The following is a 25,682-nucleotide window of genomic DNA, read 5'->3' on the forward strand; positions in this document are numbered from 1 at the left end:
AGAACTAAACAATATTAAAGGTTGCCAATAAACCTCAGGCATGAGGGTACTGTCATGAGGAAAGATGCTGAAACACATTCCTGCTGTGGAAATACTCAGAATGTGGCCTCCTCTTTTCTTTAAATGAGCAAATATATTTAAAGCTGACTGAAAAGTTTCTATGAAAACATTATTTCAGCCAAAAATTGAATGTTGACAACAAATTATTCATAGAGGGTGACTGCTTGTCAAAACAAAAAATATTACAGTTGATGGGAGAAAAGGAAAGAGGGAACATATTAATCAGAATTGTTGGGTTTTCAAATTTGTTAGTTTTTCTCTAAGACTTTCAGCTTTGTTATTGCCATGCTTACAAATGAAACTGTATATCTTTTCACTAAAAATTAAAATTATTATGGGCCAGCTATGCAATACCTAAGGATTAAGGGTTATGTCTCATAGAGTTTTCAGAAATATTTCTGCAAGCAAATGTCTGATTCCCATGAAAAATCTTTGGTGAATTCCTGGAGTAATCTGTATGATTTTCCAACTATAGTTTTATGGTAAAATTTTTAAGGAAATAAAAATGCAAGCTGTAAAAAATGGGCCATTTTAAATACTTTTCAAAATGTAGTTCATAATTTCAGAAATATTTTAGGGTTTAGCTGTCAAAAAGTAAGCATTATATATCACTATGACACCTATTGCATGACATAGATTATTTTTTTATCATATTATGTCTGAAAAAGTGTGTTTCAGGCCATTTCTTGGTTTTTTTGTAACTGTTAAGACCAGGCATATACAGCAAGGAGGGTTGTTAGTGGACCATTAGGTGCTCCTTTAACAGCACTGACAGTGGGAAGGGATTTGTGTGTGACACAAAGCTTAATGTGGACAGTTTCCAAATGAGCTATGACATGTCACTATTCACAGTTTCTGTGCTTTCAGGCACATTTCAAAGCTAAATTAATGGTAGTTTATTTTTGAATGTTTTACAGTCGAAGATAACAGCTTGTCTCAGAAGAAGAAGATAACAGTGGAAGATCTCTTCAGTGATGATTTTAAGATTCATGACCCAGAGGCTAAATGGATAACTGGTGAGTTTTGAGCACTTTGTAGTATCTTTGCTTTGCTTCCTTGCTCTCTGGATATTTTTTTTTAATGTCTTTCTTAATTCCTCCAGTTTTTTATGCTGCTCCTGAAATTACCAGATGAAGGGGTTGGGGTTGGAAGGGACCTCTGCACTGGAGATCATCTTGACCAACTCCTAGCTCCAGCAGTGAGAGCTGTTTGCCCTGAATCATGCCCTCAAAATCCTCTTTTCAACCTTCAAATTCCTATTCCAGTTTTCCTCCTAGAATATGCAAACACCACTGCTCTGACTTTTTATCTAGGGCTGCCCAGTGAGCTCATAGATAGGCATGAAAAACTACAGCCTTTTTCTCCAAGAGCATCCAAAATTTAGTAAGTGATGTAACACATGGTTGGAAGAAGTGGCTGGAGCACCATCAGTGATTATTTTGCCATAAACAAAACTGGAGGTTTATATTCTCTCATCAAATCTGTTTGGTTTTGTTTTTGTTTTGTTTTGTTTTGTTTTGTTTTGTTTTGTTTTGTTTTGTTTTGTTTTGTTTTGTTTTTTTCCTGGCAGAGAGGTGAAGCAATGCTAAAATCCAGGCAAACAGTGCTCCAGCAGCAGTTGGGCTGGGGCTTGCACACAAGCCATGTTCTCTTTTTATCCTCTGCTGCCTTACATTTGCCAGTCAGGGAAAACCAAATAATACTTGAATTAATTCATGTTGCATTTGCTGGAGTGGAGCTACTTTTGGGGAATGTAGATTCCAGTTCTCACCGGAAATTGCAGCAGTCAGAACAAGCTTTGTTGTGAATAAATGATTTGTGGTGTGCTGCTCATTTGAGTTCTAGTCCAGCTCTTATTATCATGGAAGTTATTAGCTTTTCTTTTGAATTTAATGGGGAACTGGATCAAGTCCTTCCTCTGTTTAGTTTCCCTCGTCTGCTGTACCCATTGGGAACAATTTTAATACTTGTAATGAAAAGAGAGAGTGTTAAGGGTAGTGCTGAATTAACACATTCCCCAACTGCAAGTGCTGCCACCCACTCAAGCAGAGGGGAAAGCTGTTGCAGACAATAAACACCTTCACAAACACACCTGCCAGAGTGCAGGAGCTCTTTTCCAGGCTGTGTTCTCCATGGGAATGGTGGTAATGGAAATATTAGCTGCATTGCAGTTCATGCTGAAAGTTCCATGAAACTGATGCAATTGAGCTCATGTTTTAGGATTTTCTTTATTCTCAATGGGCATGTGGAAAAATAATATATTTCTAATCAATAGCTTTGTGTCATTCTATTCTATTTAGTTTAAAGAAAAAAGAAAAGAACCAGTCTCAAGGCTGACATAAATACACTTTCAGTGTAAAGACTGCAAGCTTTGTCTCAGCTTCCTATCACAACTTGTGGCTCATTTGTAAATATATCTGCATTTATTTTAATGGAATTGCAATTAAATTTACTTGCACAAAGTTGCAAATTGGAATGTTTTACTATTTCAGTTTGCATTTTTATCCACTGGTTTAGGGAGAAGAAAGAATACTTTTTTTAATTAGCATCTGTCAAATGGGATAGTGGAAGGTGTCCCTGCCCATGGCAGGGGATTGAAACTGGATGATCTTTAGATCTCTTCTAACCCAGGCCATTCTTTGATTCTGTGACTAGAATGAACTGCTCCAGGGTTTATTTCTAAATCCACTTCCACTGACTGCTTTTGGTTAAGTTTTCCCTGTGGTGTGAGTAAATGCTGAATTTACTGTGAGGGTTTTATTTTTTAGGACAGCATAGCATATATGTTATACTATAGTAGGTGTAAAGCAGTGAAGTACAGGAAAATTGGGGTTCTGCCGTTGATGAATTGTCACCCCCCTATGCAGCAGTCCAAGTAGAAATAATCTGAGCTCTGTGTGTTCCAGCCCCATTCATCCCACACCTCCTGCACTGTTCTCATCACTCCACATCTCACACTCTGTGCTGAACTTCCCTTTCCTGTACAACTACAATTATATTGTCCATATACTTAACAAGCATGTGAGCTCCAATCAGTGGCTCTTTTCATATTGTGTATCTTAAATGTAGTATTTGAACATTTCCTTGTTTTCATATCATTTCCATAGTCCTGTGCCAGCCTTTCTTCAGCCCTTTCCCAGCTGACAGGTGGCTTACTCTACTCGTTAGCCTAGTTCCTAATTGTTTAGCAGTTCTGCTCATGAGCACCACATTACCTTGTAATTAGGCTTCACAATTACTGGGCTTTTCCTGCAATTTCTCTCACACAGCAGTTTAGCTCAGGTTTCTGAAAGGCTCAATGGGATGGTGCAAAGTTCTTGTCATGTTCGGCAGAAAATGGGATAAAGAAATTTGTTGCCATTTTGTGCTGAAGAGCAGCTCGGTCATCTGATTTCTTCTATAAACAATAACTCATAGTCATTATTTAAGCCTGGCCTGAGAAGGCAGTTGAGTCATGCATTCTGGTTTTGTGGCCCTTTTGAGCTGCAGTGATTCCTGCCTGCTGTGAGTCTGATCCCACATCCTGGGAGTGCTCCTTCCTCATGGGGAGGGAGCATCATGTTAAAGAAAGCAGTGGAGACTGAACTGTATGTGCCACTTGTAGGGGCTTATGCTAATCTTCTGTCTCTGTACTTAAATGGCAAATAGATTTTTCCCACTTTGAGAGCACTTGGATGCTGTTTTAGTTAGAAAAACATCAGAGCAGCCTTTAATATCCTGACAGAGGTTATTGCAATGGATTGGGTGCAACGTGTCAGTGCTTACTCTTTACAGGATGCTTTTACAACTTGCTGTAAGCATCTTGCAAGACAGTGTACCTAGCAGTGGGTCTTGTCAGGGTTTTGGGCTGTAGGTAAGTGACTGGAGATTTTAATTAGGAGAGAATTTTCCTTGGGCTAGACACTGGCCAGACCTGGGGAGGCAATCCTTGCAGAGTGATTGTAGCCAAATAGGAAGGATAAAGGTTAAAATGAAGAGCACAATATAAATGAAGAGCTCAAGCAGGGAGGAGCACTGAGGTACAGGACAGAAAAGGACATCCTGAGGGTCACAGGAACTTAAAAAAATGTGAAAATCAAGCCCTTCTCTCTAAGGTCCCTGCCTACTCACTTCATCTGTAATACTGGAAATACAATATTTATTCTTATGAGAAGAGGAATAATGAGTAAATTAGCAAGAGGCTTCAAATGGCATTTTCAGAAATGTCTCAGTTATTTGGAAACCTGCCACTCAGTGAGAGCCAGGACCATGGTGTGCCCAGCTTGCCTCTGAGAATGGCAGCTGGACTTTTATCTCAAAAGTCCCTTTGAAAAATACACTAATAACTAATATCTAAATATAATGAAGCAATTCTTTTATCTGTAACACTGAAGCACATATGTTTCTCTAATAACATGATAGAATTTCTGGGCTTTTTAAAAACCTAATATTGAATTTAATGACCTAGAACTAATAGGTTTTATTTACCATGCTGAAAAAACCACAGTGTAGTGACTGAGGTAATTTATTTCAATTTACCTTTAGTAATAATGCTCACATCAACAATACTTAGATAGCCCAAATGCCCTCAAGCCTCTTCTCTGCAGTGTAAATCCATTGCACTGTATTGATAAAAGCACTGATGCATTTCAAATGATCCAGATTCGCGTGGAGTAAATGAATTATTTATAGGTTGCTTTGCATAGATATTAAGAACTTTGTAAGTGCTAATATTTTTCATTATGAAAAAGGTTTGTGCTAAGGTGCTGCTTTGACAGCTCTTTAGACCTAAATTTTCCTCTTAGGAACTACAGCATGGTTGACTGGAGTACAGATTTTACTGGGCTGCTTCTTCAGGGGCCAAAAAGGTTCATGGAATCATGAAGTTTGGAAAAGACCTCTGAGTCCAACTATTAACCAAGCACTGCCAAGTCCACCACTAACCCAAGTCCCTAAGCTCCACCTTGACACGGGTTTTGAGCCCTTCCAAGGATGGTGATGCCACCACTTTCCTGAGCAGCCACTTCCAGTGTTTGACCAGTGAGGTAATTTCTCCTAATGTGCAGTCTAAATCTGGCACAACTCAAAGCAATTTCTGTGAGAGCAACAAATTTCCTCTTGTCCTATCACTTGTTACTTAGGAGAAGAGGCCAACTCCCACATCCCTACACCCTTGTGTCAGACAGCAATTCTCAGCTTGCAAGTGACCATCCAAACTGTAAGGCAGCAGGAGCCTTTCTTTTGGCAAGGTTGGACTGTCAGCAGGAAAAAAAACCTCATCTTTCTGTTTGGCATCCAAGGGACAAAGTTGCCTTCCTTGGGCACTGCCTGTTGCAGTCTTGTGCACATTTGGGATCTGTGTTAGGAAGGAGTTTCCTGTGCAGGCATCCTTGAGCCCCAATGCCATCCCAGTTCCTGTCTTATCTTAAATGAATTTAAGGTAGAAAATGCTCACAGGAGGTTTTGTTAGTGTAAGTCTGATGAAGGCATAAAAAAACCTGGGTTACTCTATCAGAATATTTGCCCACCTTTTTAATTAGAAATATGATCTCATTTATTTCAATGTATTTTAAATGTGTGCTTAAAAGACTGAAATGAATGGGTTTACTGATCATAACAATTCAATGAAAACTTTCTCCACTCTCAGTTCAAACCTCATATCCAAGCTCATGGCAGCTTCTTTCTGCAGTATTTTTAGGAGTGTTCTGACTTTTGAAATGGTTTTGAAATGTGCTTTCTGAAACACACACCAAGATACCTGGTGCACAACGCATTGGGTTGTGGTGTCTAAGGTTTAGTGAACTTCCAGACCCCATTACAAAGAACCCCAACGGCTATAAGGATGACCTTGTGCTGAGAGTAAAGGAAAATGCTGCATGGGCCAGAAGAAAATACAGGAGAAGGACTAAGGGCTCTTCTTGTCTAACATAGCATGGTTGTGCTGGGGATGGCCTTCAGAAACCCTGGTGTGATTCATAAAGATGTGGATGTTTGTTAAATTAACTTCTGGTAGTGTTGGTGCCAGTGGAAGTGTCCATGCACTTCAGAGCTGGTTGATCACTATTCTTACTCTAAATGCCTTCATGAAGTGACACCCTGTGCTGCCAAAGCAGAGCAGGCCAGAGATCTTGCTCTGCAGTGACTGCCACATTGAGGAAGAAGTAAGGAATATGTTAAACCATTTGAACCAAAATTTTGATTTTAGCTCTCATCCTGGATCACCTTCTCCAGAGATTTCTGTGGCTCTGTGATCTGAGAGCACTGGAGAGAATTTGTCCTACTCCTGCTTTTCAGCTTCTGGGCAGCTGCCCAAGTTCAGCAGTGACAGTAACCTGTTCACTAAAAACAGGAAATTTGGGAATTAATGGATTTTTAAGAGACTATAATAGGCCATGGGGGAGAACATTCCTGCCATGTAGCTGTTTTGTTCATTATTGCTAGAGAGAATGAAATGGGAAATCAATTTGGCTCTTTCAAAAATTAATACAGTCTGCAGAAGCAAGCTGGGGAGGAGTGTGGTGCCAAGGATTGGGCAGTGCCTCAGTGAACTCTTCCCTGCAGTGCTGGAGTGATGGTGGGACACATGTGCTGCTTTTGGACTGAGAAAATAATTCTTTGGTGTTTACAGCAACTTCTGAATTTAGAAGAAGGAATGTGTTGGGAAAAATATTTCACTGTGGAAGAGCAGAACAGAGTAATGGTCAAATAGGGGTTTTGTGTGTGGTGTTTTTGAGTAGTTTGATGTCTTGAGGAGACCAAGATTTCCATAAGAGCCTCACCTTATATTTAGAAGTCTAATTTCTCCAAAGCCTGCTGAACTCTAGTCATTCCCCTGCTCGTCATGATTGTTGTTGAGCGTCTGAGTCAAATGTCCTCCTGAGGTATCAACATATGGCTTTAGTTAGAGAACATCTAAAAACCCACATGCATTAAAAAGTGGCCTGAGGCATTCAGTGAGGAGAACTGAGAGGCAAGGAATGAGTGATGAGGAGGATATGGACAATGTGAGGCTGCACAGCCACTCGGGGGAGAAGCCCAGGCAAGCAGGAAGGATCCTGGGGATGTCCCAGGTGGAGCAGGAGCTGGAGTTTTGTGAAGAGGGAAAATGAGTCTGGAAGTCAGTACTGCTGAGAAGTGGCTTAATGGCCTATGATGAAGAGCTGGCAAATACATTCAGTTGTTATGGCAGTATCAAAGAGAACAATTAGTGAGTCAAAGATGACTGGAAGAGGCAGGAGAATTTCTTGGACTTCGTTTCTTCTTGTCCGGGTTCTGTTAATGCCTACTGCCCATAACTGCCTAATTCTGTTCCCACCAATTTTTTTTAAAACAAAAGAGGAAAAATAGACTTCCCTCTAACAGCCAACATCCCACTGTCACATGCTGGAACAGCAGGCTTTCCTAGACTTTCTATAGCCATTAACAAAAAACAGATTCCCCATTTCCATTTCAAGCCCTACTCCACTAAAATTAGTGCTTTTCCCTCAAAGTAGCTCAGAAGCAAGGCAATGCCTCCTCTTGAGATTGTGTCTGCCAGCAAGAAGCAGCTTGCTAGTTTGAAGTTGTAAAAGATGTGTGAAAACTCAAACAATTTGGGCTCCTTTCTGTGTTAAATTCATTTGTATATTTGAGGTAGAAATCCCTGGGAATTATGTAGAAGCTGCCCCCTTTGCTCCTTCCCATCAGCTGCATGTAGCTCTAAGGTGCACTGTAACATTTCTAGGCTCATTTCCTGGTGGTCAACACAAAGATGATAAATTCAGTGCTGGGTCCTTTTACCTGCCAGCCAGGCAGACATACTGCAATGACACTGGATTCACAGTGGGGAGCCTTTTGATTAAAAACAAATAAATAAATAAAGGAGAACAGCAGGGATGGAAGTGGGAAGGGAACGCTGCCACGAGGAGCATCTGTGGGGGACTTTGAAGAACGTGGCTCACAGCAGAAGTGTTTCTGAACCACAGGCAGAGAACCCCATGCACAGTCCTGCCTGTGTGCTGAACAGTTTAAATTTAGTTAATAAAAGGAGCAGGTTTTTTTTCATCCTGTTCAAAGTGCCTTGAAATCAAAACCCTGCTGCTCTCAGAGCCAAAGGAAAGGCAGTGGTTTTTCAAGAGTTTAACTGGGAGAGGGATTAGGTGTTCTCTCAGTGGGTGTTAGTTATAAAATCCATGTGAATAGCTACAATAAGAGTGTGACACCAAGAGATGCTCTTCCCCATCTGACACCTGTGAAGCAGGCAAGGGTGAGCTCCCAGCTGTCCCCAGCCCTTGGGGAAGGGGACACTGCAGGGACAAAAATTATCTGTGGTGAGCTGTAAAAAGGATGGCCATGACTGCATTCCTGCTGGTTGAATTTGTACTAAAATAAAGGTCTGGGTTTTTCTCTTTGACTCTTCAGAGGAATGTAACACAGGCAAGAGGAGGGAGAGAAACAAGAGCTGTGCTCTACTCCTGGGTGATGGAGCAAGCTGGGCACGGCAGAGGGGGATGGTCTTCCTTCCCCGGGAGCTTGGCAGTGTTTCACCATGAGGAGGATTGTTTTTGGAGAGAGTAAGAACTTTTATTTTGCTTGGATCCAGCACTGCTTAGAAGATGTGGGTAAATAGAAAGGAGACTCAGTTTTGATCTGTAGGAAAAGAAGGTCAAGAAAGAGGGTTTGAATTAACTCACTGAAGGTTTTCCTAACAGTCAGGCTGATTTAAGGATGGAAACATTTTTGGAAAGAGATAAGCACCCAGCAAAGCACAGATGGAACAAGTGAGGTGCATTATTGCAGGATATGCTGAGCAAAAAGCACATTCAAGTGAGGACTGTAAAGGAGAATGGAGGAAGGAGAATGCTTTGGGGTGTTCAGGCTCTTCTTAAGCCATTGATCCAAAACCATTGATGCTAATTACTACACATTGCTGATGCCTTCAGTAGTGATCTCCAGAAATGTTGGTCTTTGACACATTCCATCCCTGGGACCCTTTTTTTTTTCCTCTAGGATCTAATTTGCTTACTTTTTAAAACCTTTTTATTTTATTATTATAATTATTTGAGTCAAGGCAATTTTCTGTTTTTCACACTGCCCTGCCCAACTTTGATTGCTTCTTGGAGATTTTTACTTGGTGCAAAGAACATTTTCCTGACTCAGTAGCTTTCCCAGAGCTTGCTCCACTGCTCTGGGATACTCGTTGAACATGGAATGCTTATCAAGTATTAATTAGAGCAGTATGTATTCCACTTGTTCCTTTTAATGAACATCAAATAAATATATGCCGAGATGCCATAATTAAATAATTTGAAGACAGGAAATACTGTATTTCTGGTGATTAAACTTTATATCAAGTCTTTGTAACTGAAAATTTAGCAGGCAAAGATTTACTTATCTAAGAAAAAGTCCCCAGTGAGCTTGGATCTCCTGACTGGATTAAGCTGTTCAATGTCTGAAAAGCACTTTTTTTTTTTTTTAAACAAGAAATAGTCCCAGACTTATATAATTCATTAAAAGAAATTTGTAATGAGATAATTATCATTGATCAGGGGAATGTAATTATACTTTAAAACCTCATAGCAGAGGAAATTCAATTAAGAGCACAGGAGACCAAAGGTTTGCCCAGCACAAAATCCTGTTTCCATGGGAGGCGAGATGTGTGTGCACAAGGATGAGCAGGAGAGCACTGAACCTCACCCACTTTTTAGCTCAGACTCCTCAGATCCTCTTGTATATTTTCTGTTTAGTTGCCCAAAATAGTTTTCTCTTCTAAGACACTTTCCAAGCACCCTCCAGAGCCTCTTGCATCCAGCATTTCTCTCATCAGTGAGTTTCACTGACCTAAGACCTGTTGCAAGAGGAAAGGTTCTTGGGAGCTGTTTCTATCTGCTTTGCTTGATCAGGGACTTTGGACAAATATTTTCCACCTCTAGTATATTATTTTAGATATGATGGGATGGGAACTACACACAAGGAGTGCACAGAAGTGTTTAGGTTAACTTCTCAAAAATATTCAAATTATTTAATTTCATGACACTTGAAGAGAAATGTATGGGTGCAGTACAATTTGTTTGACCTTGAAGGAAAGCCAGATGATTTTGCTGTGTGTTACAGTTAAAATCTTTAGGTCCCTATACCAAATCATGCCACACAAGCAATCATGATGTCATAAAATCATGTGATCCAGGTTCCAGCAGGGATTTTTAGCTTCATGTGAAATCTGCACTGGGTCTGCTGGGTATGATGAGAAGATTTAATTTTGCTACTTAACAAAGTCCCAGCATCTGGGGACAGTAGCAAAAATAGACAAAAATACTACTCTACTTTGAGTTCAAAAAAGAAATGTAATAAATAAAAACATTTTTAGTACTCAGAGGTATTATCATAATTATTTCTAAATGGTCCTTGAAATGTTAAACTTATCTGGAAGTAAATGGACATAATCCATTTCATTGCATTTGAAAATATGTTTTTAAAATATCAGGTTCTTTTGCAGGCTTATACCAGTCTTCCAATATTCGAGTTTCATAATAATTTACAAAATCTGGGTAATAATCTTCAAAGCATTTTAGCTTTGCAATGGCAGGGGTGGAAAAAAAACAAAGTCTAGTAAGTAGGCAGGGGAAAATGTCAAAGTTCAAGCCAAGAAAAGTTTAAAAAGTATCAGTTCAGAAGCATTTCCTCCATAATGGGCAAAGGTCTGGATCTATTAGATAAATTATGATTATTATATTGGCATGGACTTGACTCTATAAAAATTGACTCCACAGTGACTGGTGGTGAATCCAGAGTTCAGAGGGATTATGCTCTTATTGCAGTTATGTTCTATGTGCTCATGTATGCAGAATAAAACATTCCAGGGCCTGGCTGGAAGCCTTGGCCTTGCCATGCCTTCACTGTGGGAATATCTGAGTAACGTGGTACCTGCATGTGGGAACTCAAAATGTCCCTCAGACATTTTTGGAGGTTCCGGGTCCAGGTCAGAAGCATTTGAGACCCTGGCACAGCTGCAAACAGCTGTGATTTTGGGTTTGAACAATGGAACGATTTACCAACCTTGCAGGAAGAACAAGAAGTCACAAAAGTTTCGATATTATAGTAGAAGTAGTCACAAAGTAAAGGGAAGAATTTTTGAGTGCTGTACAGGGGGATTTTAGTTTTGTACATGGGGGTCAGAAGTTTCAAGGTGGAGGGATTTGGGCCTTTCCTGTCCTCCCTCTTTCTTCATCCTTACCTCCATGTTCTTGGTGATGTTGGCACTCACAGATTGGATTAGAGTAGAAAAGCACCATTTAATATAGGTAATAGGCAATGGGTAAAAACTGCAACCATGTAACATGTAATGTACCATATAAAAGATAGAAAAGCACCATTTAATATAGGTAATAGGTATTGGGGAAAAACTGTAAACATGTCACACGTAATGTACCATTTAAAAGATAGAAAATCACCATTTAATATAGGTAATAGGCATTGGGGAAAAACTGTAACCATGTCACACGTAATGTACCATATAAAAGACAGCAGCAGCCCTGGGTGGGGAGAGAAGAAGCAGTCGGGAGTCAGAGAGGATGTCAGGGTGTGTGTGTGCCTCTGCCTGAGCTGTGAGCAAACCACAGCAGCCAGAGAAGAAAATTTTTTTAGATAACTTGCAATAAACTGCCTTGAGACCAAACAACAGAGACTGCTGAGCCTTTCTTTCCACCCCATGGAGCCACCCCTGACCCAGGGTGGTCTTTGACACCTTCAGGCAGACTGAGAAGACCCATCACGACTTGGATAAAATCTAAATCTAAATCCACCAATTCTGCCCAGACAGGGTCCAGAAATTTCTTCAATTCTCTAATTTGTTACCAACCTAATAAACACTTATTCTCTGCTCAGCAGTCAGTTTTCCCATGTCCTGGTGGACAGGAGCCCATCCCCAGGGCTGCTCCTGCAGCTGGCTCTGGATGCTCAGCCTGTGGAAGCACCAGCAGGGCGTGGAGCCAGCGGGGCTGGGCTGGCCCATTGCCCCCCAGAGATCTGTGTTAATGCACAGATGCTGGGCTATGGGCAGCAGCTTCCACTGTCTGCTGCTGTTTCAGCTGATGGACTGACTCATTTGACAAGACAAATTGCTTGGAATACTCGTGCATAAGCCGAGATGCTTATTAATAATTTGGAGGTATTTTTCCTTCCTCGTTCTTCCCAGGGAGAGCAGACTGTGAACTGTGATGTAAAAAATCTCTTAAAACACTTATTTAAAACATGCCCAAGAATACATATATAAATATATATATATATTCCATGTATTCCATATTTTCTGTCTTCCAGGTGTCAGTTTCAGGGGCAGCATTTGTAAGAGTTTGCTGTTACCTTTTGCCTTGAAGTTGATGCCAAACACAGCAGCAGGCATAAGATATGGCCTCAAACCAAATTAACCTTTAACATAAAAGCATGTTCTTTATGTATTTTCTAATTTTAATGCCTCACAAAGGAAGATTTTTTTCAAAATATATGCCAATAATTATAATATTCCTGATTTTTTTTTCCTAATTGTCACAGAATGGCTAATATAGCTAAACTATCAAGCCAGAAGACTATGAATAAGAAAATGGGAGAGGGATTATTAGAATTCCATAGTTCATATTTGTTTTCCTTCTTCTAGGGCAGGAAACTGAGAGTGTAATCAATTTTCTGTTGCAATCAACTGTTTTAGGAGAAACAATATTGAACTACACTCAGGAGAGAAAAATACTGAAAATATCCTGGTTTTATCCAGTTTGAGGGACATCATCACCTTGATCACTGCAGTGAGCTTGAGTTGCTCCATCCAAAAAAGATAGATTGTAATGGGAGTAGAAATGGTGCAGAGAAAGAGAAAGACCATGACAGAAGCATGGAAATGCATAATATAAAGAATTGCCCTGAGTTATAAAGAAATTATGTAAGGATAGAAAATAAAGAAAAATATTACTAAGTCAAGCTCTTTCCATTGAATAAGGACACTCATTGGATTTAATCTCATCTGCTGAAAGTTCTTAACCCATTTGGAAGGTATGATTGGACAGAAGGTTGATGAGAATTGGAAAGAAAGAGCAGTCTTTCTTTTGGTGTATCTATTTTTCACCCATTGCACTTGAACCAGGTGCTCATATCACCCCTTTTGCTTCTGCAGCATCAGCACAGTTGTCTTCTTAGCTTGGTGCTTCAAGACAAACAGAACAAAGGCAGTAACAGGTGGATGATGTTGGTTCTATGGTAGAGAGAGGAAAAGGAGCAAGAAGAAGTGAAATAGGGAATTCAGGAATCTTTTCTGGGGTTTGGTGAGGACTCTGTGTAGGAGCTGACCCAGCCACTGCAGGCAAACAAAACCAATGTGCCATGCTAAGGAAAAGCTCCTCACTCATCATGGAATCATAAAATGGTCTGGGTTGGAGGGGAACTGAAAGATCATCCATTTCCAAGCCCCTTGCTATGGGCAGGGACATATTCACTAAACCAAGTTCCTCAGAGCTCCATCCAACCTAGCCTTGAACATTCCCAGGGATGGGGCATCCACAGCTTCCCTGGGCAACCTCTTCTATTGCCTCTTAGTTGACATGATTTTTTTTTCATTCCATCATCAGTTGCTTTAAAAATGATGGGATTTTACCCATAATTGCAAAGTGTTTGTCCCTTAGTGGCTCCCTTGCAGCTGGGTGCAAGAAGACTGTTCTCACTCAGGTGCCATTTCCTTCCCTTAGTACCATCTCACTCAGGACACCAGTCTCCTGCCCAGCACTGAATATAATTATTATTAATGGTTCTTTGCAAGTGTTGAAAGTGTTTCCATCGGCTCTGTAGCAGGGTGCCCTCTTGTGCCCACTCCAAAACCAGAAATTGTGCAGAATTATGTCTTGGTGTCTTGGATTTCATCACTTCTCTGCCTTGATTTTCAAAAGCCTGAGGTCAGGGTGATGGCCATGACTCTGACAGGCTCCTCACACAGTTAGACTTCATCACAATCACACCTCACCAGACACATCTGAAATGACAGGGTGACAGAATAGGGACTGTCAAATATTGCACACAAAGATAATTAAAACTTCACCCACAGCTGCACACAAAGCATATCTGCTTGTTAACATACAACAGTCTCACTCAGTCTTCACTGAAATTTAAGTAATCTTCCCATGATAATAATAATGAAAAGCAAGAAAAAACACTTTATATGTCCTTTCTGTCCATCATGGCCATTAACTAGTGCAATTTGTTTAGGGGCAAAGACAAGGAGGCAAGGGAATGCACAGAGAAATTAAGTGAGCGAGAGGTGGAGTCACATTTTAATGAAAATTTATCCATGGATTCCTTTTTTTCCTCAGTGTCAAGTGGATTATTACAGTTAGGTGCAACACTTTGGATTGTGCACTCCCCTGTGTGAAGCCAAAGCAAATGAGGCAGAAAAGACCTGGTGCATTTGGCAGAGAAGAGGGAGGTCACCGAGTGATGCTGCACTGGCATGGGGCACAGCCAGGGAGTGCTTGGAGCAATTGTGCCTGCATGGAGCTGGGTGCCACCAAGCAGGAGGGTAACTTGGGCTCTCATCTGTGCTAGAAACTACAGTGGGAAAAGCCCTGGAATTTTTATATTCCCAGTGAAATCTATGCCATTTGTATCTGGGGCTCTGCACTCACCTCAATCATTCATGGAGCTGGGATAAGCTGACTCCTGCTGCCTGTTGGCTCATTTTATTTTTTTTCTCTTCAGTTGCATGATGAAACTGTGAAAAACATGTATGGTGTGGATAAAAAACATTAAGGACCATTTTGTGGGAAAATAGTTGGCTGGGGTTAAATTGCTTCTGGCCTGTGTTGAATGTGAAATGTTTCCAGCAGGGAATCAAAGGGATGAGTGTAATCTGCTGGCTCCAGCTGCCCAGTAACCCTGGGGTCAGCTGCACTTCTCCTACAACATTTAGGATTTGAAGAGCACATGGCACAAGCACAGCTGAGAGAGGAGAGTAAGATGGCAGAGAATTTTTGAGGGAGATTTCTCAGCTCTGGAATACACCAAAGTCATCTCAGTGTGGTGCAATCCCCTCTTCCCCCCAGGCATTAAAAAGATAAATTGAGGGCAGCAAGCAACAAGGTGTGAGGCTGCACTGCTGCTGTTAGGGTTTTGCAGCAAGATGGTTTGCCCTGGATGGAATAAAAATGGATTTAGACCAGTGAATGTCTCATTCATTTTTTGCCTAATTTCCTCCCCTCCATATGTTATAAAAGCAGAGAGAAGTTGGGAAGGGAGTAATTAGAAGTTGAAACAAGTTCTCAGTTTCTCACATGCATTTCAGCTTTTCATGCCTGTGCCACTGAGTTGTGATCTGAGCCCACAGAGTTCCCAGACTGGGGCCCTTTGAGGAGGAGTTCATCCACACAAACGAGGCAGGAGCAGAATTTTACCTGGTTTCAAATCTGGGACCCAAATTTCAAAGGTGCTCTCTGCCTGTATTTCAGGCTTGATGTAGGATGTAGAACTAATTTTTTTTTACTTGAATCTTGAAGGAGTTGGGATTAGATAAGAAAGAGAAACAGACCAGCATTGCTGATTTTTATAGTTTCATGTTTTCCCAAGACTCAGTCTCTTGGAGCTTTTGACAAGCTAATTTACAACACTGTTAGAGATGCACATTGATGTGGGAATTTTCCTGAGCTATGTGTTTTATTTTACTGGTGCTACTGTAAAAGCACTATATTGGTGCACCAAGTGCAACTGCATTGAGATGATGAGCAATTAAAACCACTTCTTGCATAATAAAGCACATTCTATCTTGTTGCCCTTACTTAATATACCAATTCAATGTGTTATACAGTATTTAGCTAGATTACAGTAAATCACCTATTTAAAGTTTTTCTTTCAGCCCTGCATGTGGGGGAAAAAGTGCTGGGAACAGTAAAAGGATAATGACCCATAATGGTAGAAAGCTAAAAATGGGATTCCAGTTGTCTCCTGGAATTAAAGGCTGCAGCAATGTTGTTAAAGGCAAGCTGTTCTATGTCCCCTGTTGCTCCTTGTATCAGCATCACAAAGTCTAAGAAATTCTTATTTATTTCTTCCAGGCAAAGTAGCAAGACAGAAGGAAAAGGAGTTACTGGTGGGGGTAGGTGCATTTAAATAGAGGCAGGGTGGTGGCAGGAGCTGTGAAAAATTATAAAAGCCAAATTCTACAGGGCCCATCCCTAAGGAGCAGCTCACTGAGGGCACGATGGAGCTGTGAGCAGGGAAATGGGGTTTTGCTGCTCTTCCCTATTTGTGATCCTTGCCTCCAACCTTCTGTCATCCCAGCCTACTGCAGGCACCAGGGGACAGGGGCTGGGAAACCTTCCCTGCATTTTCTCTCTGGGAAACAGCTCAGTATCAAAACAGTCTTTGCTTCTGCCATGGGGATGGAATTTCAGAGTCAGTTGTTTGTTGGGTACATGCTGTAAATATCAAATAGATGCACTGCAGCATGTCTTGAAGGAACAACAGATCACAGCACTAAATGCACCATTCCAACAGCCTTATTTCCACCTGGGTTTGTGATTGCATCTCTCTGGACACCTGAATAGGCTTCCACTGGGGACTGATTGTGCTTTTCTTTTGCATTATGATCTATGTGGTGAAGTTTTGCAGCAGTTAGTGATCATGCACAGGCTTAGCATTTGTTCAACCTCTGGTCTGAGTGCTTTTCTGAGGAGTAAATTCTACCTGCCCCAAGGGGTTTAGGTCTTGTGGGCCATTCTCCTACCTGACTCCAGGTAGGCAGATCCTGTCCTAAGTCAATAATCCTGCAGGCCTGGTAAATAAGATGTGGTTTCCCCTTTCATGAAAGCAAAGAAAAATAAGTATTTCCATAAACCTGCCTGCGTCCATCCTTCTCCCTGCTCATACCATCCTGCACCTTATTCTTCTTGTTTGGTGCTTCCTAATGTTTTCTGGTTTGGGGTGGTTTTGGTCTGACAGTTTCTATTTCCTCTGTGAATTTACCCTGTTCTGTTGTTTTCCACTCTGCTTCCATTATGTCCAAAAACCTCAGGTCCCCTCTCCCTTAAAACCAGTCCCTGAAGATAGCAGACCCTCTGAAGATAGATGCTTCTGCTGCATCTGGCAGGATTAAGGGTTTTTTAGGGTCTTGGCACCTCAGCAACCTGTTAACCAAAGTTTGTACTATTCCCTCACCTGTGACACTCAGAAAGCACATTTTTACAGGAATTTCAGAGTCTCCCCCACCAGTTTACTTTTCCTGTGAGCTGCTCAGCAGAGCTGTGGGGATGCTGGTACTGAACATCCTTGCCTGGTGCCTCCCGTGCTGCTGCTGAGCTGCTCCCTCCCCTCGGGCTCTGCTGGGTGCCTGGGTTGTGGGTGTGGATGTTGATGTCAGAGCTGAGCCCCAGCCTGCCTGGGACCCAGTTTAGCCATGAACTGGGTTCATTTAGGGTGCTATTGGCACAGACAGCACTGCAGTGTGAGCTGCCAGCCTCCCCCAGTCCTGGGAACATGGCAACCCCTACCAGCCAGTGGGCTTTTCCTCTGTGCTCAGGTCACCTATGGATAGTCTGGCTTTGCTTTCTCCAGCTGGACCCTTCTCTTTGGCCCTGGTGAGTGTGTGCTGGGATGAGAGCTGTGACAGGGCACAGCCACAGGGCACAGCCACTTCTTTCCCCAGCCTGGTCTCCATCCACATTCCCCACTGGAATCCTATTCAACTCTGAGAACAGAGGTTGAACAAATGCTAGGCCTATGCATGCTGCAAAACTTCACCACATAGATTATAATGCAAAAGAAAAGCACAATCAGTCCCCAGTGGAAGCCTATTCAGGTGTCCAGAGAGATGCAATCACAAACCCAAGTGGAAATAAAGCTGTTGGGATGATGCATTTAGTGCTGTGATCTGTTGTTCTTTCAAGACATGCTGCAGTGCATCTACTTGATATTTACAGCATGTACCCAACAAAAAACTGACTCTGAATTTCAGTTCTGGGGCTCACCTTGCCCTTCAGAAAATTTGCGGAGCTGCTAAACAAGCAGAAGATTTTTTTTTTTAATTGTAACTCCACTGCCTGATCCTCATGCATCTTTCCAAAGGAATACAACTGTACTACATCCTGTTGAAAATGGCAACATCCTGTTGAAAATACTACCTCCTGTTGTTTTGATAGGTGGTGAATGCTATCCAGATGTTGCTGATCAATACCTGCCAAGAAAGCCTTGGCTGGTTCAGGTGCTGTTGTCAGCTCAGTGAGGGTGGGCTCAGCCTGGCCAAGGTCTCAGTGATGCTGTGCACCAGCCTGGGCAGGGCTGCAGGGCCCCTGCAAGACTTCTTCAGATGTAAGAAAAAACACCAAAGACCTGACTGCTCTGGATCATTAAAAACCCCACAAAAGCTTTTCTTTTTTTCCACCACGAGGAATCACAGAAGGGTGCCAGTGGTCTCTTGGTGGCCCTGTGACATTTGCTGTGCAAGTGCAGAGCTCCATCCCAGCATCCCTGCACGTGGCCCCATGCAAAGTGACACACAAGGGGAGGGGACACACAAGGTCCCTGCTGCTCTCCTGGCACAGGGTAATATGTTTGCCAGTCCTGCTGGTATCTGGAGGCTCATTTATCTGAAATGGCTTAGAACAACTACAGGACTTAAATTTCCTTTATTCATCAATCTTCCTTAATCTTAGGGATTGAAAATGATAATTACCTTGATGCTGGCTTTTATCATACTGAGACTCATTCAATTATCAATTATCTTTCGTGTCTGTTGATCAGGACTTAAGAAGTTGCCTTTTCCTCAAATCTGTTGATCTAAAAGGCCCTAAAAGTCCTGAGTCTACCTTCTCTCTTTCACTATTTCTTGCTGCTGACTTGATGCATGTGAATTTCATCACCTTTTTCTGTATGCTTTTCATTTATCAGTTACTAAAATGATAGAAAATTACAATTTTATTAAAATATTTAGAGCTGTATTTAAATAGCGTTTGTTTTCATATTTTGTCACTCAGTTTTCCTTTCTGCTTTCCATAATCCCTGACAAATAATGAAATTTCTCCTCATAGGCATGGTCCTGCACAGCATCTTATAAACCAATCTTTCATCTCTGGTAATGTGGACTTCAGAGAAGCTCTACTGCACTAAATTTTTGGGCACTGATGCTATGTTCCTGTCAATAGATGTAGTTCCTTCAAGTTCTTTGCACTGCCAGCACTCAAATTTACTCTTTCTAGAAGTAAAGTTGTCCCAAACCTTCTTGTCCACTGTTCTGAGCTGTTTTGTGCTGTTCCTGGAGAGGGCTCAGTGGCTCCAAGGGACATGAGCTCCCTCTCCTTGGGTCTGTTTTCTCTGCCTGTGCATTCACTGACTGAATTCAAGGCAGAGAAGCAGATGGTGTTTATGATTTCACCTTTTCTGCTTAAAAGTTTCTCCCCATTCCTCCCCAGTTCCTCTGCACTGACTGTACAGCCCCAAGGCTGATCCACTATTTCTGGTAATCATTGTTTCTTGCAATCAGTCACATTTTTCAGTGTGACTACATATCTGTGTCCACATTCACAGTCAGGAAATGTGATCCACCACCCAGAAAATTTCCTGGAAGCTGAAAGAGAGGTGAGGAGTTGGAAAAGTGAACTTGGCTATTGAACCATAGAATCAGGGAGAGGTTTGGGCTGGAGAGACCTTAAAGACCGCCCAGTTCCACCCCCACTGGGCACCTTTCACTAGACCAGATTGCTCAAAGCTCCAACCATCCTGGCCTGGAACACCTCCAGGGATGGGGCAGCCACAACTTCTTTGGTGAAGAACAGATGGAAAAAATCCAAGATTGAAGAAATGAAATAAATGGCAGCATGCCTGAAAATTATAAATTTCAGCATCATTTATACTGAACACAGCCCCAAAGAAAGGCAGATATAAAAAATGAGAGTCAGTGATGACCTTTATCAGCTCTGGTGGCAACTATAAATCAGGCTGCAAATTCTCATCAGCTTGCTGGACAGAATTCATTACAGACAGGGGCCACTGCATTGCTTTCTGCCTTTGATTGAGGTATGTCCCATTTAAACCAATGCTCTTGCACTGGAACAAATCACACATTTCCAAACAGTAGTCCAGGAATATGATTTATCTTTTGAGGACTAGGACCCAGCTAAACCTCACAGTGTTTTGTTTGGAATATAACACAGATCAATTTGTTCTTCTCTTAAGCAGACCAATTTTCTGTTCATTAACTCAGACAGCGTGTTGATGGCTGGAATTGAATATAATGGCAAGATTTAGAGCCCTAACAAATCAGCACTACTTCATTTATTCTTTTTTTAATGCATTCTAAGAGTACAAGTGGCAGATTAGCACCTGATTTTAAACCTGTTATGGTTTAACAAATAATGGCAAGGTCTGTTATCTCCTACTTCCAACAGTGGAGCAACTTTTATGTCATCTTGAAGTTTCATAGTTTATTAAAATCTTATGGGTTTTTTTTGAGCATAAGGAGCAATAAAATTTGGTAGCAATGTCATTATGGGCAGTAATGTGACTTCCATCAGTTCCTACAATGTTCAAGAAACAGATTCACAGACTCATTAGATTAATAAGCTACTTTACCTATGTTCTGAACTTGGAGCTGAATTTCATAGCTCTTTTCTTTTCTCTAATTAGGATATATCCTGAGAGCCTTACAATTATCCAAATGTTTCGCTGGCCATGTTTAAAACATGATTTTTTTTGTCTTGAACTTAGTGTATAATTGGAAAACATTCTGTGTTGTTGACAGAGGGTGATTATTGAAGCAGTAATATTTTTCAACATGTCTGATAATTAGGTAATAGTCTGTCTCTCAGTTTAATTCTTACCTGTTTTTTTTCTGCAATGACTGAAATATTTCTGGAAAATAAAAATTTAGGCTGCATACTTTCCCCTTATAACAAATAATGTTTCAGACTTTGTGACCTGAGTATATAAAGACCAGGTATGTACGAAGCATTAAATCTTTTATTGCCTTACTTCCTAAATTGTTGGCATAAACACTTAAGGATATGGACACTTTTCTTAAGAAGCTGGAAGTTAGAGTTGTAAATAAGTTGCTGCTGGATCAGACCCCAGAGATTGTCTCTTCTGGCATATGGCCCAGGACAAGGGCAAGTACTTAGGGAAGATTCTGAAAAGCAGGCAAATTTCTCAAGTTGAGGATTCAGCTTATTCCTTTAGTCCCACACAATGGCTGGCTCATGGGCTTCCTGAAAAGCCTTCAAGCATTTATTATATGTCCCTTCAAGACATATAATCTTTTATGGATTTTTCTTCCATTTTTCTAATTTTAGTTTGGGTCCACCTGTAGCCCTGGCACCTGCTCTGTTCTGGGACTGTGACTTCCACAGTTTGTTTGCCTTCAGTATGGAGAAATAATCCCTTTTATTTGTGTTGAACCTGACACTGACTGATGTTATCTGATGCCTTCCATAATTATTTTGGAAAAGGCAGGGAATAAGCATCCCTTATTTATCTCCTTCACACTGTTTATGACTTTTTTGACTTCTGTCCTACCTCTGTTCAATCAGTTCTTTCTCAAGTTTAAGTTTCTTAGTTTGTTAAGAAAAGTATTTGTATGAAGGAATACTGTAAGGATAAATGTAAGTCAATCTAATTAAAATCCTTCTTTTTTTTTTTTTTATTTAAGACAGAAGTTGCTAATAAAATTTATTCCATAATTTAAAAGAGAGTTATGCTTTGAGATCTTTGCCTATGAGTCTAAAGGGCTGTTGCTCTGATTTGGACTCTGAGAATCTTAAAATCTCTAAAACCTTGTGGTTTTGAGAGGGTCAACTGTATTGCAGCAACCATTTGCCCTTACAGAATCTGATTCATCCCAATCTCAGAGATTTCTTCTTCTTCCACTTATGTGTGAATCTGTGATATGGAGGAGAAGATTTTTTTTTATTAACAGCAATAAGCAGAGTGTAGAAGCTTTTCATCTGCACCTTCAGAGCCTTTTATAAAGTTGGTTAGTGACTGTGATGAGGATTATCATCACCAGGTTGGAAATAAAAGACTAGAACATGGATAAGGAGAATGCTAGGTCTGCACACCCTGGTTTTGAAAGAACCAAGTGTCCAAACCCAGTGTTGGCTTTAGCAACTGGGCAGTGCACACCTCTGCAGTTACAGTGAGTAACTGGGTTTGTGCTTGTACATATCCTAGAGGATTTAAACTCACCTTTGACTCATCCCAGAACACCCCATGGGTAATGTTAAACCACCCACATGTCCCTAGCCCTTGTTGCGTCATGGTGACATTCCTGGGGCAGCCACCACAGTGATGGGTGGTGAGGAATTGTTTCTCTAGCTGAAACTGGAAGCTGTGGGTCTCAGATTCAGTCAGAGAAAGAAACAGAATTTCTAGCCAGGCAGAAGCCTGGGAAAGAGTTGGAGAAGAATGTCAATAATTTTTTATCTCTCTTGTTATTCACATTGTTTATAGTTAAGTTCTATCCCTGTGCATCAAGAACTTTGCACCAATGCTTTGAGTTGTTTTCACTTCAGGACCAATGGAGTTGGTCCTCATGGAGCTCTGTATAACAGAGCAGTGTATTTTGAATAAATCAGTTTTACTCTCACAGCCTTCTGATCTGGGTCTCTTCATTCCCGTCCTGCCTCGACAGCAACAGGAAGCAGAGGTTTGGTAGGATCCATCAGTTCTCAGTTTAGGCAAGTTGCAAAAAACCATAACCTTAGTCCTGTGCCAAGAAAAACTGCTGATTCCTTTAATGGCAGAGTGCTTGGGACTTGTGTTTTATGTTTTATCTGCAGGGCAGTGCATGTAAGCACTGATCAGGCTTGAACTTCAGTTTCTGACATGCCTTTATTGTTGTAATGTTTTTTATCCTGAACTTTTGACCTGCTACCTAACCCTCATTTGGAGTCCCTTTCATATGTCTGCCACAGCCTTTCTGTCAGGCAGGTTGTGTGCTTTGAGAGCTGGACACTGTTTCCTGTATTTTTGTTCTTGTCCACCTGTCTTGAGAGCTGGAGTGGTCCCAAAGTGCAGAGAGACAAGCTGATTTGCCTTGTTTCATGTGAAAATGGTGATTTCTTTGCATGTTTCTCTTGCTGGTATAAGTCTGCAGAACAAATGTAAGAGTTGGAGCACAATATTAGGTTCCAGAATCTGCTTTGTTAAACTCCTACAGAGACTGTGGAACTCAGAAACCTGAAATCATAAAAAAAATGGGGTATTTTGACCTTGTTTTCTACACTAAGCAAGCTGTGTATGTACATTCAAAACAGGTCACTCCTGCATTCATCTAAGGGAAAGTGTGGCACAATAAATATGTGACAAACACCAACCACATTTCTTTATAGCTGTCCTCAGAGCCACTTTTAGCAGTGGCTAAAAATGTTAAAAAATAATTTGAGTTCTTCAGAAAGAAGTTCCCAGCAGTACTTTTGGTTTTAAGACTGTAATTAGATTCCACACAAACACAATTTCAGATTTCCTTAATGACCTTTTGTTTTCCTCCTTGCAGATAATGAATTCATTTATAGAAACCAGAATGGCACAGTGATTCTGAGGAATGTCGAAACCAACAGTTCAACAATATTAATAGAAAACAAAAAAATTGTAAGTATTTTCTATGACAAGTAGCTGAATTTCACAGCTCTCTTGCAGTTGGATCAGTAAAGCAGAAAATGACTTGGGTTTTGACTTCATGTGTTGTCAAGGAGAAGCAATTCACTGGTGGTACAATGGGCTATGCAGTGATGGATAATGTGAGACTGAACTCCAGTTTTTGTTATTATTCTGCAAGCTCAGTTTCTCCCATACTTCTGGAAAGGATCATATAGAGATTTGCAGCTAGTCTTGCATATCATATATAATTGAAAGATGCATAATTCTCATCTCTGCATGCTCAATAAAAAGGACAATTGATGTTCTTTACTGTCTGTTGTCATTCTCAAAATTTTTTCATGCAAATACTTATTTTTTTATTTGTGCATTCGCTGATTTTTCTTGCCTAATGTTTGAAATGTAATTTCAGTGTTTCTTATGAGTAGTGTTAAGGAATAGAAGTGAAGTTGGATTTGAGAGAAACCCTAAGAAATTGTTGTGGGAAGAAGTTAATAGGTGACTATTAAAACAAACGTAAAGAAAACAAAGTCACATCTGATACAGAGCATTGTTTTTACTGATAGAGGTGGTTTTTAGCATTGTTTTGTGTAGTAGATGAAACCAGCATTGTGGCAGAAGTTAGTACATTAATTGTATTAATTATTTTTTAACGAGACAAAGAATTTATCACCAAATTATTATGTCAGGGCCCAAACTTAAACTTTACATGCTGCATTTAACCTTCAAATTTTACTGCATTGCATAAGCAATCCTCTTTTAGCAGAGTCCAACTCCTTTCTTTACAGTTCTAAGGGAATGGGCTGGCTTCCTTTAATGTCAAGGTCTGTTGAAGTCAAATTACTTCCATTTGGCCTCATGGTTATTCCACTGGTTTTTAATTGTTGTCATTTGTAAGAAAAGCACAGTGCCACAAGAAAATCCTGCATTTTCATGCCATTTTCCACCCTACTGCCTGTTCTACCTTTGTTCCTCTGCTCTCTCAGTAAATACATCTGCAGGTCACCTCCACATTAATCCAGTGCAAGAACTGCCATTACATTTACTCAGACACATTGTCTTCTTCCTCTTCCTTCCCAGCCCTGGGGCAGAAAACTTTTGCTACTTGGTCATGTTTCTCCTTCCCCATGTTGTTAACAGAACAGTAAATAAAATCTGTCTTCTGTAAATAAATCTGCCTTCATGTTGCCACTGCTGGTGCCCAGGCTCCCCATCCCTCCCCATCCTGAGCTGCTCAGCTCAGCAGCTCAGGAGATGTCCCAGAGAGTGTTACAGTGAGCTCATGGGCACTCTATTTCCCCTTCCCTGGGACCCTGGGACTCTGATCAAGATATCCCCAGACCCCTCCTTCCTGCCCCAATGGGGTTGGCAGAGAGTCAGGGAAGCCCACCCTGTCCAAAGTCTATACAGACCCCTGACATTTCCTGTTCGTGCTCTTTTGCCCTGCTCTCCCCTTGGACACCACAGAATAAAGAGAGCTGAACCAACGTATATCAGGGTAAGAGCCTCTTTTGGGAATCTTTGCCATCTCCTGATATTCCTCCCCTCACAGCCTCGGACCTCTGGGCTAGTCTGATATTCAGGGGGCTGTGCGAGGGGGGAACGTCAAGAGAGGTGGTGGCTGCCTCTTCCCTGGAGATGCTCAGGATCAGGGTGGGTGGGACTCGGAGCAGCCTGGGCTGAGTGAAGCTGTCCCTGCTTGCTGGAGCTCACCCTGGGTCAGGGGCTCCATGTGGTGGAAAAGTCTCTCCTCCAACCCGTGCTTCCAAAGAAAACTCAGCAGTCTCTTGTTGTCCAGTCTCAAGGCAGTTTATTGCAAGTTATCTAAAAAAATTTTCTTCTCTGGCTGCTGTGGTTTGCTCACAGCTCAGGCAGAGGCACACACACACCCTGACATCCTCTCTGACTCCCGACTGCTTCTTCTCTCCCCGCCCAGGGCTGCTGCTGTCTTTTATATGGTACATTACGTGTGACATGGTTACAGTTTTTCCCCAATGCCTATTATCTATATTAAATGGTGATTTTCTATCTTTTATATGGTACATTACGTGTGACAT

The 25,682-nt window shown here is 41.2% G+C and overlaps 1 protein-coding gene across 6 annotated transcripts in view; it reads left to right on the forward strand.

Annotated features, from left to right (window-relative positions):
• The window catches only part of DPP6 (dipeptidyl peptidase like 6), a 548,806-nt gene that overhangs the window by 387,938 nt on the left and 135,186 nt on the right, over window positions 1–25,682 (forward strand). For all 6 annotated transcript variants that reach the window (XM_031503790.3, XM_031503789.3, XM_021543891.4 and 3 more), the window contains exons 3-4: window positions 978–1,076; window positions 23,525–23,619. In XM_031503790.3, coding sequence (XP_031359650.1) covers window positions 978–1,076; window positions 23,525–23,619 — 194 coding nt within the window. The remainder of the gene's footprint in view (window positions 1–977; window positions 1,077–23,524; window positions 23,620–25,682) is intronic.

This window comes from Lonchura striata, chromosome 2 (assembly GCF_050655825.1).
Source record: "Lonchura striata isolate lonStrDom1 chromosome 2, ASM5065582v1, whole genome shotgun sequence".
NCBI classification, from domain to species: domain Eukaryota; kingdom Metazoa; phylum Chordata; class Aves; order Passeriformes; family Estrildidae; genus Lonchura; species Lonchura striata.